The sequence below is a fragment of the Mya arenaria genome, chromosome 5 (assembly GCF_026914265.1).
Source record: "Mya arenaria isolate MELC-2E11 chromosome 5, ASM2691426v1".
Taxonomy (NCBI): Eukaryota; Metazoa; Mollusca; class Bivalvia; order Myida; family Myidae; genus Mya; species Mya arenaria.
The window spans coordinates 46,678,373-46,694,471 of record NC_069126.1 but is presented as its reverse complement, the minus strand read 5'-3'; the positions used below and the strand labels follow the sequence as shown (position 1 = coordinate 46,694,471).

The 16,099-nt window shown below is 36.4% G+C and overlaps 1 protein-coding gene across 1 annotated transcript; it reads right to left on the bottom strand.

Annotated features, from left to right (window-relative positions):
- Nucleotides 1-92: 92 nt before the first annotated feature.
- Nucleotides 93-15,438, bottom strand: LOC128236030 (histone acetyltransferase type B catalytic subunit-like). The gene is made up of 11 exons (XM_052950830.1): nucleotides 15,399-15,438; nucleotides 14,584-14,649; nucleotides 14,132-14,204; nucleotides 13,569-13,692; nucleotides 11,642-11,783; nucleotides 10,946-11,099; nucleotides 5,941-6,045; nucleotides 3,639-3,745; nucleotides 3,166-3,317; nucleotides 2,504-2,620; nucleotides 93-1,970 (listed from the first exon to the last, which is right to left on the bottom strand). Exons 1-11 carry the CDS (start codon nucleotides 15,421-15,423, stop codon nucleotides 1,803-1,805), a joined length of 1,233 nt encoding a protein of 410 aa, XP_052806790.1. The 5' UTR covers nucleotides 15,424-15,438; the 3' UTR covers nucleotides 93-1,802.
- Nucleotides 15,439-16,099: the final 661 nt, after the last annotated feature.

Genomic DNA, 16,099 nt, shown 5'->3' with positions numbered 1-16,099 from the left:
CATACACTGTATGATCCTATTTTCTTATATTTGTTTATTGCCATTTCATGCCTTCTATTTAAATACTTTGTACTATAAATACTAAATCAGAGATCTTTTCACATTTTATTGTTAGTTTTTCACACATAACCAGAGCACAAATGATTTCTTACAATGATAAACATATTATTTAGTCTTCCTCAAGTAGGAAAACAAACTTGCTATAGGACATAATAATGGGAACATTCATGTACAATTGTACATATACAGTAAGACCACAATTAACACATACTTTGCCTTGCCTTACCTGACCAATATCTTTGCTAGGAAGTATAATATTTGTGCAAGTTTTTTCACTTCATAATCCTTTAATTCTGTAATGAAAACATTGAAATGCAGAGAGGTTAAACAATTTCTGGGTTGCAGATATTTTTAAAGAGTTTGTCCATGAAGGTGAAACAACATATCTGTTATCAATTGTAGCCCAAGCAATGCTTGCTTCATTTGCTGATGATAGCACTTTATGCAAGAATGAGTAGTTGTCTGTATAACTTCATTTGCAGATGATAGCACTTTATAATGATGACTTTAAGTCTGTATGGCTTCATATGTAAATCTTTTCACACAATAAATATTTATACAGTATTGGGGCCATTTCAATGAAGTTCTCTGTCATGAATTGAAATCAACCAAGTCTAATATTTTCCTTACTTAGCTACAAATTTAACTTAACGAAAGTATAGAGTTAAATAAAAAATATGACTTGATGACATTTTAATATGAAGTGTCTACAGATTAAGGATGATTAAATCTATGACAAAGATCCTTTACTGAAATGAGCCCCTGAGCACTTATTGCTAAAGGGCTGTCCCATTTAAACCTACAACCCATCAACGAAGGCACTTTCAAACTGGAACATTCCCCTTTCAGTTCATATAACCTGAAAAACCCAAAAACAAACAGGAGCCTCCCAATCTATAGAACTTCTTTATTTCCTGTTCCTGGGGTGGGTTGTATGTTTATATGGAAAAGCACTAACATGATTACATAACAAACAACAGTGATAGAAACATGTATGTATATGAATGTGTACAGAAGGCTGTCATTTTAAATGGTACTAGTACCTTAAACTATATGAGATATATTTGTATTAGATATGTTCATTTTTAAAACAAGCTCCTATAGTGCACCAATGATAATTTGTTGTTCAGTCTAAAAAAGCGAACAAGGGCAGTCAAAACAAATGTACTGCTAACATTTTCATAAACTATAAATGAGCATTCCAAATATTCCTGTGTTTCATGTTATCCTGGGCAGACTGTACTTAAAAACTCACAAGAAACACAGATAGTAAATAGTATAACCTTTACAGACATACATCAAGTGACACTATAACAGGAGGAACCAAGTCCAAATAATCATATGTTAAAAGGATGTTTAAGGATTGTCTGATATGACAATTCCTCTATGCTAAGTGGAACAATAGAACCCACAAAATAATGTCTTATAGGTTGGACTAAGCAGACAACACCAACTGTAACCATGACAACTGAAGTGATGTTTATGAAATGAAACAAGTAGAATAATTATACAAGCAATGAATGTATGTGGACATTAATGAAATTTGAGCATATTACCTTAAAAGTCATAAACATTTGTGCATCAAATATAAACATTAAATCATTAAATACTCTTTTGCACTAATCCCTGTACCAATCCAAATCCCTGTATTTATGCAACTCACATATCTTTTGTTTTAATCACTTTAAAGTGATTTTAAACCTTAAATCATAATCAGATCCAATGTAACTGTTCATCCCAGCTTAGGCCATATCCAGGCGGTTGATCACATGTCTGTACACTTCTTCAAGCTCCTCGAAGGCTTTCTGCAGATACTGGTGTCGCTGTTGAAGCGTCATGCAGCTCAGAGTGGCGGACAGCTCATCTGGCATTAAGGCCTTTTCAAGTTTTTCAAAGTCCCGGCCATTTTTCTGGAATGTATTAAATTTCATCAACATCCATCAGTAATTAAAACAAGCACAAGCCCACAATCTTGAGACTGATAAGGTTGCTTGGTTTGCTAAGCAACTATCAAGGCTGAGGAAATGTAAGAAAGTGTAAGCATGTTTATCCAACCTCTTATCCAACCTCTTTCATAATCTTTAAAAACATTGTTTTATCATTCTGAAAAGCTAACAGAGCATTGTCAGTTAGGTTGAATTTGTTTGAAGGTAATGTGCTTAGTGCATTTTTCAACGCATTTCATTACAGTCACAAATAGAAACTTAGATGTTTTACATGCTTTACCTTCAAAAGCAATCAAAGTAACTATACCTGGAGGCTGGAAAAGCATGTGAAGTTAATTAACCTGGAAAAGTGTTTGTTAATTTATCTGGAAGAGCATGTTAAGTTTATTTACCTGGAAGAGTATGTTAAGATCATTTACCTGGAAGGGTATGTAAGTTTATTTACCTGGAAGGGTATGTTAGTTTATTTACCTGGAAGAGTATGTTAGTTTATTTACCTGGAAGGGTATGTTAAGGCGTCTCTTGATCTCCAGTCTGTACTGGGTGTATTCTTCCTTTTTGTTGACATTTGTCACCTTCAGTCGCAGGATCTCGTACACACGCTTGATCTGACGCTGAAGTTAAAATTTCTAGGTACATATGGGTACTAGAAAGTATGATAATGAAGAAGTAGCCTGTAAAAATCCTTCACAGGACAGAACAAAGCCTCAAACAAGTGGGCAGGTGCGATTGCTGGTAAGGTGGCTTACCATGTAACCAGCCACTTAGCTTGCCCAAGGGTCTTTCATACAATACACAGAGTCTTGTCAGACAGGGCTCCCAGAAATCACAGAAATAAAATTCCATGACTTTTCCCTGTCCAAATCCCAATTTTCCCTGAGCAAACTACTGATGTTTGTAGGAGCTCAATTTGTCAGCTATGACCCCATCAGCTTACCATAAACACCTCTTATTTTATGGTGTATTGGATATGTTACAAATTATTTCTACAGACCTCGATCTCAGGTTCCAAACTTCCTGATTTTTGCCAATTTTCCTGACCAATTAAAAATTCCTTGACCTTGAAAACAAATAATTTTTCCTGACTTTTTCTTGACCGAAGTCAAGTCTGTCAGACATTTTCTTAGACAAACAGACAAGTCAAAGAAATGTAACCTACCCTGTTCAGCTTGAGTTTGGATCTGGCTTCCCTGACCATGTCCTCATCAAAGCCAGCCTTCAGTTTGTCTGGCTGAAAACTCTTTAATTTCTGGCAGTTCCTGGCATCAACAAAGTCTCGAAGTCGCTGAAAACTCTCTGAAGGGTCCTCGACTGTCGGAGAAAAAGTTAATGTTATTTAAATCCTCATATTAAAACAACTAAAGCATCGCAAGCAGTCGGTTGTTTTTTAAAGGGCATAACTAGGCACTCAATAAATTTACAGTTTGTGGCCTTGAAAAATAATGCACATTATCATCTGAAAAAAGTGTGTATTAAGTTGCAGCTGAATATCTTATAAGCAATCTACCTAAAGTTCAAGCTACCCCCTGATGACATCGAGGCTATGAAATTTTTTATGCTAAATAAACTAAAATTTGTTCAGAGATCGTTTCCTTCAAAAGTCAACTTTTTGCTAAGTGTAAATACATGTACCTGTGATGTCAAGTATGTCTGAGTCGCCATAGCAACGGTTGTAGAATGTCTGGAGTAGCTGTGCTCCATGGCCCTGCTTTTGAAATGGAGGCAACACCAGAACCTGACTGAAAGGCAAGTCAACAACTGTTATATTAAAAGTATAATCTTTGCCTTGTACCAACACATAAAGTTTGTGGGACATACACTTCGATGAAACTTCTTTCGAAAGTAATAAGACAACCAGATAATAAACATAACTGATTGATGCCAATGAGGACAATTTTAACTATGTTGAACTTCTCCAGGAATATCATGACCAGGATTTCTGCTCACTCTCATTATTTTCTAAGTTTTTAACATTGCAATTTCCGCCCACAAGTTTCTTAACCCACATTCAAATTTTGTACAATGTTTCAACCCAGTACTGTAAACAGCAACTAGACCCAGAAGTCTAGTGATTGAAATTATATAACTGTCTAATGTTGGACACATGTGTCTAATTTCAGTATGTTCGTGAGTTTAGTTACTGTTACTGTACAGCAATGCCTAATGACATTCATAATGATCTGGAATGTCACACCTAGAAAACATTTATGTCACAGGCTCAGAAAAGTACTGCCAGTTTGGGGATTGAATCCAGGATCCACTGATTGCAACAACTCTTCTAACTGAAGAACCCACCCCAGAAAACTCCAATACCCTCTGACATGAGTCAGTCAGTACTGTCACATCGTCATATTAAGTTATAAAACTAGAGATTGCTTTTTTGAAAAAGCGCATGTCTCCCCCATTGTGTGGTCGTAGGTGAGAAATAATCAATATCTTTGACCTTCTGATCCCAAAATCAATAGGGGCCATCAACTAGTCATGACTAACTGGCATACCAAGTATGAAGTTCCTGGGTGTAAACGTTCTTGAGTTATTGAGCAGAAACCGGTTCTTCACCTCAAGGTCAGTGACCTTGACCTTTGACCAACTGATCGCAAAATCAACTAGACATCATGACCAACCTCACTTCAAAGTTTGGTGAACCTAGATCAAAGCATTCTCCTGATATTGCACGGAAATATTTTTTTACATTAGAGGTCACAGCGACGTTGACCTTTGACCTTGTGACCCCCCAAAATATAGGAGTTTTCTAAACCTCATGATCAACCTCCCTACCAAGTTTGGTGAACCTAGGTCAAACCATTCTCAAGATATTGAGCGGAAATGTTTTTTACATTGGGGGTCGCCGCGACCTTGACCTTTGACCTAGTGACCCCAAAAACAATAGGGATCTTCTACACCTCATGACCAACCTCCCTACCAAGTTTGGTGAACCTAGGTCAAACCGTTCTCAAGATTTTGAGCAGAAATGTTTTTTATATTGGGGGTCGCCGCGACCTTGACCTTTGACCTAGTGACCCCAAAAACAATAGGGATCCTCTACACCTCACGACCAACCTCCCTACCAAGTTTGGTGAACCTAGGTCAAACCGTTCTCAAGATTTTGAGCAGAAATGTTTTTTATATTGGGGGTCGCTGCGACCTTGACCTTTGACCTAGTGACCCCAAAAACAATAGGGATCCTCTACACCTCACGACCAACCTCCCTACCAAGTTTGGTGATCCTAGGTCATGCGGTTTTCCATTTATCGATCGGAAACGAAGTGTGACGTACGGACGGACTGACGGACTACCGGACTGACGGACAGGGCAAAAACAATATGTCTCCCCCAGAGAGGGGGAGACATAATAACTATTGTTCAACACCCCCTCCCACTTTAAAGTGAGTTTCCATTATTATTTTCAATAATCGAGAATGGCATTTGAAATCAATGATATTAAATGTATAAACAAAATAAAGTTATAACACATTTGCTTATGCGTATAAAGCAGAAAAGTAAAGTTAGTGGAGACAAGTGTCTAGTATCTATACTGACACATTTGAAAGCCCTTAGACAAAACAACGAAGTTTTCTAATAAATATAATAGTTTCATTTTTGCTTGAAATAAGTTTGATCAATTTTTTAATGTTTGGATTGCGCAAATAAAATTGCTAAATGTATAAAAGTCTTAATTCATGGTATAATGCACGTTCTAGAAGGAAATGAAATTCATCCTCGAGTGTATTTCAAAGTTGGCATTTTCGTTCATTTCTTGGTTTCAATACACTCGAGGATGAATTTGGGGCTAATGAAATGAACGAAAATGCCAACTTTGAAATACACTCGAGGATGAATTTGGGGCTAATATGCAATCTGCCCATTTCTATTTCTGATAATCAATCCCTAGATTCACAAATCCGTTCTTCACATTAGAAAGAAAGCCCTGCTACCTTATTCTTGGTCTGTGTCTGCTTGGGTAGGCATAGTAGTTGTAGACGGTCATGTAGCCACCTATTGCATACATTGTGTTTCCAGCACTCTTATATTTCTCAAACCTGAAATAAAATATGGCATTGAACAGTGAGTGTTATAGGGAGATTCTTCTTTGTTCCTTTCCATTTTGCTTTCAGTCTAGCATTTTGTTACCAGAGGCCTACAATAGTTTGGTATTGTTAAAGGGGTATTGCTATACATGTGCATATTGTCCATGGCACCATGTGTAACAAATTTCATTTGAACATTTTGAACCGTTTATGAATTATGGCCAAGTTTATGCGCACCAACGTGATTACAACACCCTTATTACAACTTTTTTTATTCGATAGATGGACTAGCTTAAAAGGTTTATGTATGAAGGAAATGGAATAAACTTTTAGAAGTAATAAATTGAACTAGCTTTGTATACAAGTTATGTATCCTTTTCAATATTCACATGATGTGTTACTGTAAATCTTTCATGTTTGATTGAAATGACACTTGAGTTAAATCTCTGAACTTTTTCTTTAATCAAGTTAATTAATTTCTGAGTTGTCTTCCTTGTGTAAATGACATTTTTTACTAATAAATGAACAAGAATGCTTTAAAAAAAACCTATTAATTGAATAATAAAAATAACATGGAAATAAATATTAAAAATGTATGGATAAATTTACAATGAACAAAACATGAAATACCCTTAGTAAGGCAAAAAAATAAACAACTCAAACTAGAGCTGTCACAGGAGTGACGAATACCCCCAAATGCCGCCTGGACACAGGAATGGCAAACCATTCCTTTGAAAAGAGGCCATAACTCCAAGGTTACTGCACACTGCATCTTCTTTTATCATGCATGTATTCTTTTATTTAAATCTGTTGAGTAATTTAGAAGTTACACTGCTGACAAGAAAAACTAGCCTTTCAGGAGTTATCGTCCGGAAACCGTTTTTCTATTTTTAGTAACAGTGCCCTTGACCTTGGCCCCACCAGCCCCAATAACGAACTTGACCTGTATCTTTTGATGTTACACCTGTGTACCAAAAATTGTTCAAATCTGTCAAGCCTTTCATGATTTATCGTCCTGAAACCGTTATTCTATTTTTAGTAACAGTGACCTTGACTTTGGCCCCACCAGCCCCAATATCGAACTTGACCTATATCTTCTGATGTTATACCTGTGTACCAAAAATTGTTCAAATCTGTCAAGCCTTTCATGAGTTATCGTCCGGAAACCGTTTTTCTATTTTTAGTAACAGTGACCTTGACCTTGGCCCCACCAGCCCCAATATCGAACTTGACCTATATCTTCTGATGTTACACCTGTGTACCAAACTGTATCTTCTGATGTTACACCTGTGTACCAAAAATTGTTCAAATCTGTCTAGCCTTTCATGAGTTATCGTCCGCAAACCGTTTTTCTATTTTTAGTAACAGTGACCTTGACCTTACCAGCCCCAATATCGAACTTGACCTGTATCTTCTGATGTTACACCTGTGTACCAAAAAGTGTTCAAATCTGTCAAGCCTTTCATGAGTTATCTTCCGGAAACCGTTTTTCTATTTTTAGTAACAGTGACCTTGACCTTGGCCCCACCAGCCCCAAAATCGAACTTGACCTATAACTTCTGATGTTACACCTGTGAACCAAACTGTATCTTCTGATGTTACACCTGTGTGCCAAAAATTGTTCAAATCTGTCTACCCTTTCATGAGTTATCGTCCGGAAACCGTTTTTCTATTTTTAGTAACAGTGACCTTGACCTTACCAGCCCCAATATGGAACTTGACCTGTATCTTCTGATGTTAAACCTGTGTACCAAAAATTGTTCAAATCTGTCTAGCCTTTCATGAGTTATCGTCTGGAAACCGTTTTTCTATTTTTAGTAACAGTGACCTTGACCTTGGCCCCACCAGCCCCAATAACGAACTTGACCTGTATCTTCTGATGTTACACCTGTGTACCAAAAATTGTTCAAATCTGTCTAGCCTTTCATGATTTATCGTCCGGAAACCGTTTTTCTATTTTTAGTAACAGTGACCTTGACCTTGGCCCCACCAGCCCCAATATCGAACTTGACCTGTATCTTCTGATGTTACACCTGTGTACCAAAATTTTTATAAATCTGTCAAGCCTTTCATGTGTTATCGTCAGGAAACCATGAAAACCGACAAGACAGACCGACCGACCGACCGACCGACTAGCTCACTCCTATATACCCCCTCAATCTTTGTTTGTGGGGGTATAATAAATATACTATGAACATGAACTTTAATTTGTAAAGGTCAGCTATCTTCTATGATGATTGACTCAAAATTACATTTTGTCACTTTTTTTCTCAGTTTGCAATAATGTTGAATCAACATTCAATGACTTCGCCAATGTCAATCATTAGGGTGCATCTTCATGGCTCTTTACTGGTATATTGTCCCACTGTAGTATCATATATCGTGTGACAGAAGCAATAAAGCCATGCTACGGTCATGTGGTCATAATGCAGACGATTAATAATTGCAATTTCATTTTTTCTCATCTTTATTGTGCTTATTTATTCATTTAACAAATTTATGTACCAACAAAATGTCTTGAAAAACCACAATTTTTTATGCTGACGATTCGAATGTAATGATTTTACAGTATTTGCAACACATAAGCTGCTTCAACACATAAGCTGCTTCAAGATTCAGCGTTATATGGCTAGGGATATTATGTGTAATAAGGATATTTGAAAAAGTCAGTTCTAACTAGAGATTGCTTTTTTGAAAAAGCGCTTGTCTCCCCTATTGTGTGGTCGTAGCTGAGAAAAAATAAATGATGGACATGAAATTTGTAACTTTGGACTGGAGACAAACCAACAGTGAAGTTTGGTTTATTCGATTATATTAAATAGTGAAGAGAAGAAAGTGTTGTTGATTAATCATGGAAAATGTAAACGAAGTTTGCATTGTATGAAGTTCCTGGGCGCAAGCGTTATTCAATTATTGATCGGAAACCATTTTTCAGCTCACAGTCATCGTGACCATGACCTTTTACCTACTGATCACAACATCAATAGGGATCATCTACATAACCAACTTGCATACCAAGTATTAAGTTCTTGGGTGCAAGTGTTCTTTAGTTACTGAGCGGTAACCATTTCTTCAACTCAAGGTCATGGCAACCTTGACCTTTGACCTACTGATCTCAAAATCAATAGGGGTCATCTACTAGTCATGACAGACTAGCGTACCAAGAATGAAGTTCCTGGGTACAAGCGTTCTTAAGTTATTGAGCAGAAACCATTTTTAAGCTTAAGGTCACCGCCAACGTATCATTTTTTACCTGAAGGTAACCTTGACCTTTGACCTTTTGATCTGAAAATCAATAGGGGTCATCTTCTAGTCATGAACAACTAGCTTACCAAGTATGAAGTTCCTGAAACCAAAGAATCTTTAGTTATTGAGCGGAAACTTTTTCTTCACTTCAAGGTCATGGCAACCTTGACCTTTGACCTAGTGATCTCAAAATCAATATGGGTCATCTTCTAGTCATGACCAACTAGCATACCAAGTATGAAATTCCTGGTTGCAAGCGTTCTCTAGTTATTGAGCGGAAACAGTTTCTTCACCTCAAGGTCACGGTGACCTTGACCATTGACCTACTGATCTCAAAATCAATAGGAGTCATCTACTAGTCATGAACAACTATGAAGTTCCTGGGTACAAGCTTTCTTTAGTTATTGAGCAGAAACCATTTTTAAGCTTAAGGTCACTGCCAACATAACATTTTTTACCTGAAGGTAACCTTGACCTTTGACCTTTTGATCTCAAAATCAATAGGAGTCATCTAATAGTCATGAACAACTAGCATACCAAGTATGAAGTTCCTGGACCCAAAGGATCTTTAGTTATTGAGTGGAAACCGTTTCTTCACCTCAAGGTCACGTTGACCCTGATCTTTGACCTAGTGACCCCAAATTCAATAGGGGTCATCTACTAGTCATGACCAACTAGCATACCAAGTATGAAGTTCCTGGGTCTAAGAGTTCTATAGTTATTGGGCGGAAACGAAGTGTGACGTACTGACTGACTGACTGACAGACTGATGGACTGACTGACGGACAGGGCAAAAAACAATATGTCTCCCCATGAATGGGGGAGACATAAAGATATTACACGCAAATGATTTTTACATGGAAGGTCACCACGACCTTGACTATTGACCTTGTTACCCCCAAAACAATTGGGATCATCTAGACATCATGACCAACCTCACTTCAAAGTTTGGTGAACCTAGATCAAAGCATTCTCCTGATATTGCACGGAAATATTTTTTTACATTAGAGGTCACAGCGACGTTGACCTTTGACCTTGTGACCCCCCAAAATATAGGAGTTTTCTAAACCTCATGATCAACCTCCCTACCAAGTTTGGTGAACCTAGGTCAAACCATTCTCAAGATATTGAGCGGAAATGTTTTTTACATTGGGGGTCGCCGCGACCTTGACCTTTGACCTAGTGACCCCAAAAACAATAGGGATCTTCTACACCTCATGACCAACCTCCCTACCAAGTTTGGTGAACCTAGGTCAAACCGTTCTCAAGATTTTGAGCAGAAATGTTTTTTATATTGGGGGTCGCCGCGACCTTGACCTTTGACCTAGTGACCCCAAAAACAATAGGGATCCTCTACACCTCACGACCAAACTCCCTACCAAGTTTGGTGATCCTAGGTCATGCGGTTTTCCAGTTATCGATCGGAAACGAAGTGTGACGTACGGACGGACTACCGGACAGGGCAAAAACAATATGTCTCCCCCAGAGAGGGGGAGACATAATAATTGTACTGTGGTCGAAATAAGCACAAGCTTGCAAGCATTTAAAACATTTTCAAAGCTTGCTGAAATGGTGAATTTTAATAAGCAGGGCTAAAAAATAAATGCCTGATTTACTGATAGTGATATTGTTGATTTCATTTATAAGTCTTTAATTGTTTACTTACAGGAGATAAAAACTCCATCTGTCGTCATCCACATCGATGAATGAGGCAGCATCAATGAAGAAGAGGACAAATGTCTGGAGGCGCTGATGGTACTCCCGAAACCCTGGACATTCTATGTCAGTCTTGTAAATCTCAAACTCTCGCTTCTCACCATCTGAACAATAAAATCAAGAAAATTTAACACCATCTATTTATAGATCTGTCAGAAGCCAACACCATAATCTGAGTATAAATTTCACTGTTGGAGCACTCGACTTATTTTTTTCTATACATCGAGCGCCTTAGGGCAAGCTGAGTAAGTCATGCACCAGCTTAAAGCCAAAAGCTGTCCAAATCAAGAGCGCTCACCTGATTTAAAATTTTATTACCACTAGACAATGTTACATCAAATAACTAAGCTCTAGGACTTTCGGTTTCAGACAAGAAGCCGTTTATATCTATGTGTTACACAGGTGACTCTTGGGGCAGGGCCAATTTTAAACCAAGGGGCATACTTTAAACACTCTTGGTAGAACACCACTTAGGCACTAGATAATGTAACACACAGGTATCTCAGCTCTAGGCATCCTGTTTTTGTCAAGTTTTTTTTTAAAAAGTTTTTCTTTCCGGTTGCCATGGCAACCAGAGGTCTGCTCTTAGATTACTAACTGGATATAAAGGGCTTAAGAAATCTTAAACACCCTTAACATACAATACCTTCATCGACAGTGTATGAGTGAAGTTTCTCGCCAAATGGTTTGAAAGTTGTGTCTTTGGCGATTGCAGCACTGAAGTCGTCAATGTTTGAGTAGTATCCCGGTGGTATCTCCTTGGCCAGAGACCCAATCACATCATCTGGCTGTAGGGAAACATGATTGGCAATGATAGTACTAATACAAACTACTGACCACTTTTTTTTATCATTCTTGAGCTCCAAAATATGTATATGTTTAATACTGCCTTTGTGTACACATATGTAATGTAACTTATCAATTCAGGGCCCTATGCACCTGTTTTTGTTAAGTACTGTTATTTGTCAATAAATGTTCATAGGCTAAAAAATTACATTTTTTTCCACAATGTGAATCATTAATGGTTGAAATTCTAGGCTTAATGGATCAGGACTTTTTCACCTTCTTTGCTAGGGGCCGAAATTAGGCTACTTCACAATAAGGGAAAATGGCATATTTTCCCAATCTCCAGATATTTTTTTCGCATTTCCCAGATATTTTTCCCAAAAAGGAAGATCTTACTTCAAAAATTTACAATAAAAATTTATTCTGTTTGAGCAAATTATTCTTTTTATCTTTTAAATTAACATAAGAAGAATGCTGTATAATTTAAACGTTATTCGAGGACCAATTAGTCCATATATTGTTATCAATTCTTTCCCTCGATTTAGAATCAACTCTATGAAGATTAAAACTAATCTCTCTCCCTCTCTTGTCATTGCGTCATATTAAAAAAGCGAAGTCAAAGACATGATTTCTCCCCCAATAAGATCTACATGTGAATCAATTGGAAGTCCATACATTTTAGACCTCAGGGCTTTTTCTGCCCAATTTGGGAAAAAGACCCTAGACATTTTGGGAAATTTTGCGTCGTGAAAATGCCGAAATTGGGAAATTTTACAGTTAAAAGAAAAATCTGTCTAGTCTCCAGCGAATTAGGAAAGGGTTTATATTAGTTTATTTCCCTTTAAAAGACCCAAAATGGCTGAAATATCAATCCTTGGGTGTAAATATCTATTGCAATAAATCGATCATGACAGATAATATTTCATACAGATATCTGAATGTGATGAAAATCAATGATTGCCGAATTCAATTATCAAAAAAAACTTAACATCACATAATTGATATGATGTTGAAAATGATCCAGTATATGTAAAAAGACTTTCTAAAAAAAAATAAAAAAAAATATTTTTTTTTTTTTAATTTTGATTGGGATTTTTTTATGAAAATTGGGAAAAATATCTTATATTTTGCTTTGGGAATGGGTCCGATAGTCGGACCCGTGGGTACTATAGAAAAAGCCCTGGACCTTTCAAACTTGACCCTGTGGAGTGCGTGTACACACTTTCTATTAAAAAGGTCATAATTGAAAAAAATCAGCTAGAAATAGACTCACATGTAAGATATGAGCCTGTTTTTTCTAACATGAGTTCCAAGTTTCATATGGATACCTTGAACCGTGTTTAAAAGGTGTCTTCAATCCTCATATGTTGAATTTCCCATTTTGAGACGTTTACGCATTTAAATTTCCCGCGTTTAAATTTCCCAAAATGAAAAGGCTAGGCCTCTTCACAATTTTTGGTGAAAAAGCCCTGTGGATAATACCATTTATTCCTTATTTACCTTATTTACACATGTAAAATAAATAAAAATTCTCTATAAATTTATAACTTATATATATAAATGTTTTAAGTATTACCTGGCATTTCGTAAAATAGCAAAGAAGGCCTTGCAAATACATGTATAGGTAACAAATTTTAAAGATGACAGATTCAAATACAAAAATCATGCTAACGTTTACCTAGTTACACTCACTTAAACTGATTTATTACTGTTATCCTTCACAGACTATGTGAAAGTAGCTTTATGCATGAAGTTGACAGACTGATAGTCTTTCTAAAGTTGGCTACCTTCAATCCTTCATGCTTCTCTGGGGAGACTTTGTCTTTGTAGCGTATATTAAGATAGGTGTTCAGCCGGGCAGCAGTGTAGTACATCTGAATTTCCAAGTTTTTGTACCCAAAAATACTCTCCCTTAAATAAAATAGTGATATCCTTTAATAAGCATTTCAGTTTCGAAAAATATATGACAGTTGATGAGATCACATTTTACAACAACATATATTTTTTTAGTTTTTAACCAAAGTCAAGCGTGACATGTAATCTAATGTATTAAAGATGTGTACAATCATTTTTATAAATCGCTCAACCCTTTCATGGGTCATTACCAGGACACATTTTGTTGAAAACAGGCTCTAACTCTGTCAAAAAACTATTGTAGCCTTAGTCAAACTTGACCTTTATTTCATGGTGTTAAGCATGTGTACCAAATTCTTTTTAAATCCATCAACCCTTTAAGAGTTATTGTTCGGACAAATCCAGGGGATTGGCTGACAGAGGTTAACTCCTATATATATACCCCCAAAAAACTTTATTTTTGTGGCGTATAATAATATTATATCATGTGACTCACTGGTCTCCAAAGACCTGATGAGACATGTCTGGTCTGAACCAGTGATGGCTTGTTATGTCCGCCTCCTCCCGCACTGGAAAAAGATAAAAAAACATTTTAGAGATCTACACATACAGCTGAAACCTGATGGCTCGATATTCCAGGGACTGGCCAAAATACTTCAAGCCTTGGGAATATCAAGCCAAGGTGGAATGCTTGCTGAATGTGTATTTTTATTTGATATGTTAAATATGTTAAGTTATTACCTACGTTATCTCCGCAAAAAAAGGTGTTTATTCCACCTAGTTCCCATAACCACATTGTTTGTTCGCAACATTACACATTCTACAATAACAATGCCATGTTTTTTTCTGATTTATTTATGCAATAACAAAGAAATATAGACGTAACTCAGGCAAGGAATAAAGTTTGTTTTCAATTAACTGTTTGATATATAAAATAGATCTTCTTACCCAATCTAAACTTAAGTACTTCATTTGCATCACACTTGTAATCTTCAAAGGAATTTGGAACTATTCCTGAAAAAAACCCATATTCACCTATAATTATTACAAATAGTTAATTTTATTATTTTCAATAAAAAGTCACTATTTTTATTATTCATTTTGAAAATAAATTGTAAATTGTTTACATATTTATAATCTTTCTTATATGTGAGAAGTCTTGATGTATTTGATTTAGGAGAAGTTGAAAAGACCAACCCATTTCAAGAGTTGAAATGACATTTAGTCTTTGATTTCCCAAACAACAAAGTGGTTGCATGTGCAGATCCATGATTTAACATTAGAGGGGTGTTACTTAAGGTTTTTACTTACATTCCTCCCACAAAAGCAAGTGTTCATTAAGTTGAAAGTGATAGCAGTGTGGTTTAAGGGTACTCCCCCATGAAAAATTTACAATTTCTAGTCCAATATGGTGGATTTTGGGGGTATTTTATTACTTTTTTCTGCATTGTAATAAAGCGTACACTTGTGCGATTTAAGTGGATGGAACACACCGGGTACGACTCCCTTCCCCACCCCGTCATTAGTCCGCTAGTGGATTGAGAAGTCATTGGGTTGAAAAGTCTGACAGTGACAGTGACAGCTACCGAAATGAAGCGTCTATGAAGAACGGTATAGACTCAATACTTAGACGGTGGCATGCATAATTTGTACGTAAGTATTTAGATATCGTTAGTTTTATGTATCTAAAAGTTATTAATTTGATTTTTGTTCGAATATAAAACTACTTCTTTCTATTTTTATGAAAATTACACAATTCTTACCCGCCATTTTTGCGATTTTGGACATCTATATCACTACGCGCTTGAAAAAGGATTTAGTGAAAACGTCTTTCGATTGTCAAGCACAGTTATTTCCAGAGTGCTTCGCAAAAGGTGATAACCGAATTTATAAGAAGGATATCGAAAATTATTGTAATCTAGGACATTCTACAAGCCATGTTAACTGAGTATCAATACGTTTCAAGATATTTTGATTCATTTCTTTGTATTTGGACATCAATCCAAATGCGAAATACCTTTGTAACGGCTGTGCGTTCATAGTATAACTTTCCGTTATAGACGAAAGTAAATATAACCAGTGGTACCGGCAGCAATATGATAAATAATCTTTTGCAAGATTATATTATACGTCAGGATAGTGCGTTCGTTCATGTCGGTTCTTTAGTTGGTAGTGATTTAGCCGGGAAGGTTAGCACGGTTAATTTGGTTAGATAAAGCGCCCCCTATATATCTCATACGAGAACCGGAATGACCACATGCATACTATACAAGTACATGACAGATACATGCACGACCTTTAGACGATATATTGACATTACATTTACAAGACATTGACTACTATCGAGCGTTTATCTTAATGATGAAATGATGAACGAATAGGTTGTTACATTTACTTCTTTAAGAGTTTTTATACTCAAAATAGGAAGTATCTTTATGATAATCATAATAAACCATTTTTCAAT

Bases quoted from the DNA above. Each gene is read 5' to 3' on its own strand.
- LOC128236030 (XM_052950830.1), bottom strand. From the start codon at position 15,423: ATGTCCAAAATCGCAAAAATGGCGG. The intron at 14,205-14,583 runs GTAAGAAGATCT...ATCTTTTTCCAG, and splicing joins AGTACTTAAGTTTAGATTGG to TGCGGGAGGAGGCGGACATA. The intron at 1,971-2,503 runs GTAAATAAACTA...AATACATTCCAG, and splicing joins GCCTTAACATACCCTTCCAG to AAAAATGGCCGGGACTTTGA.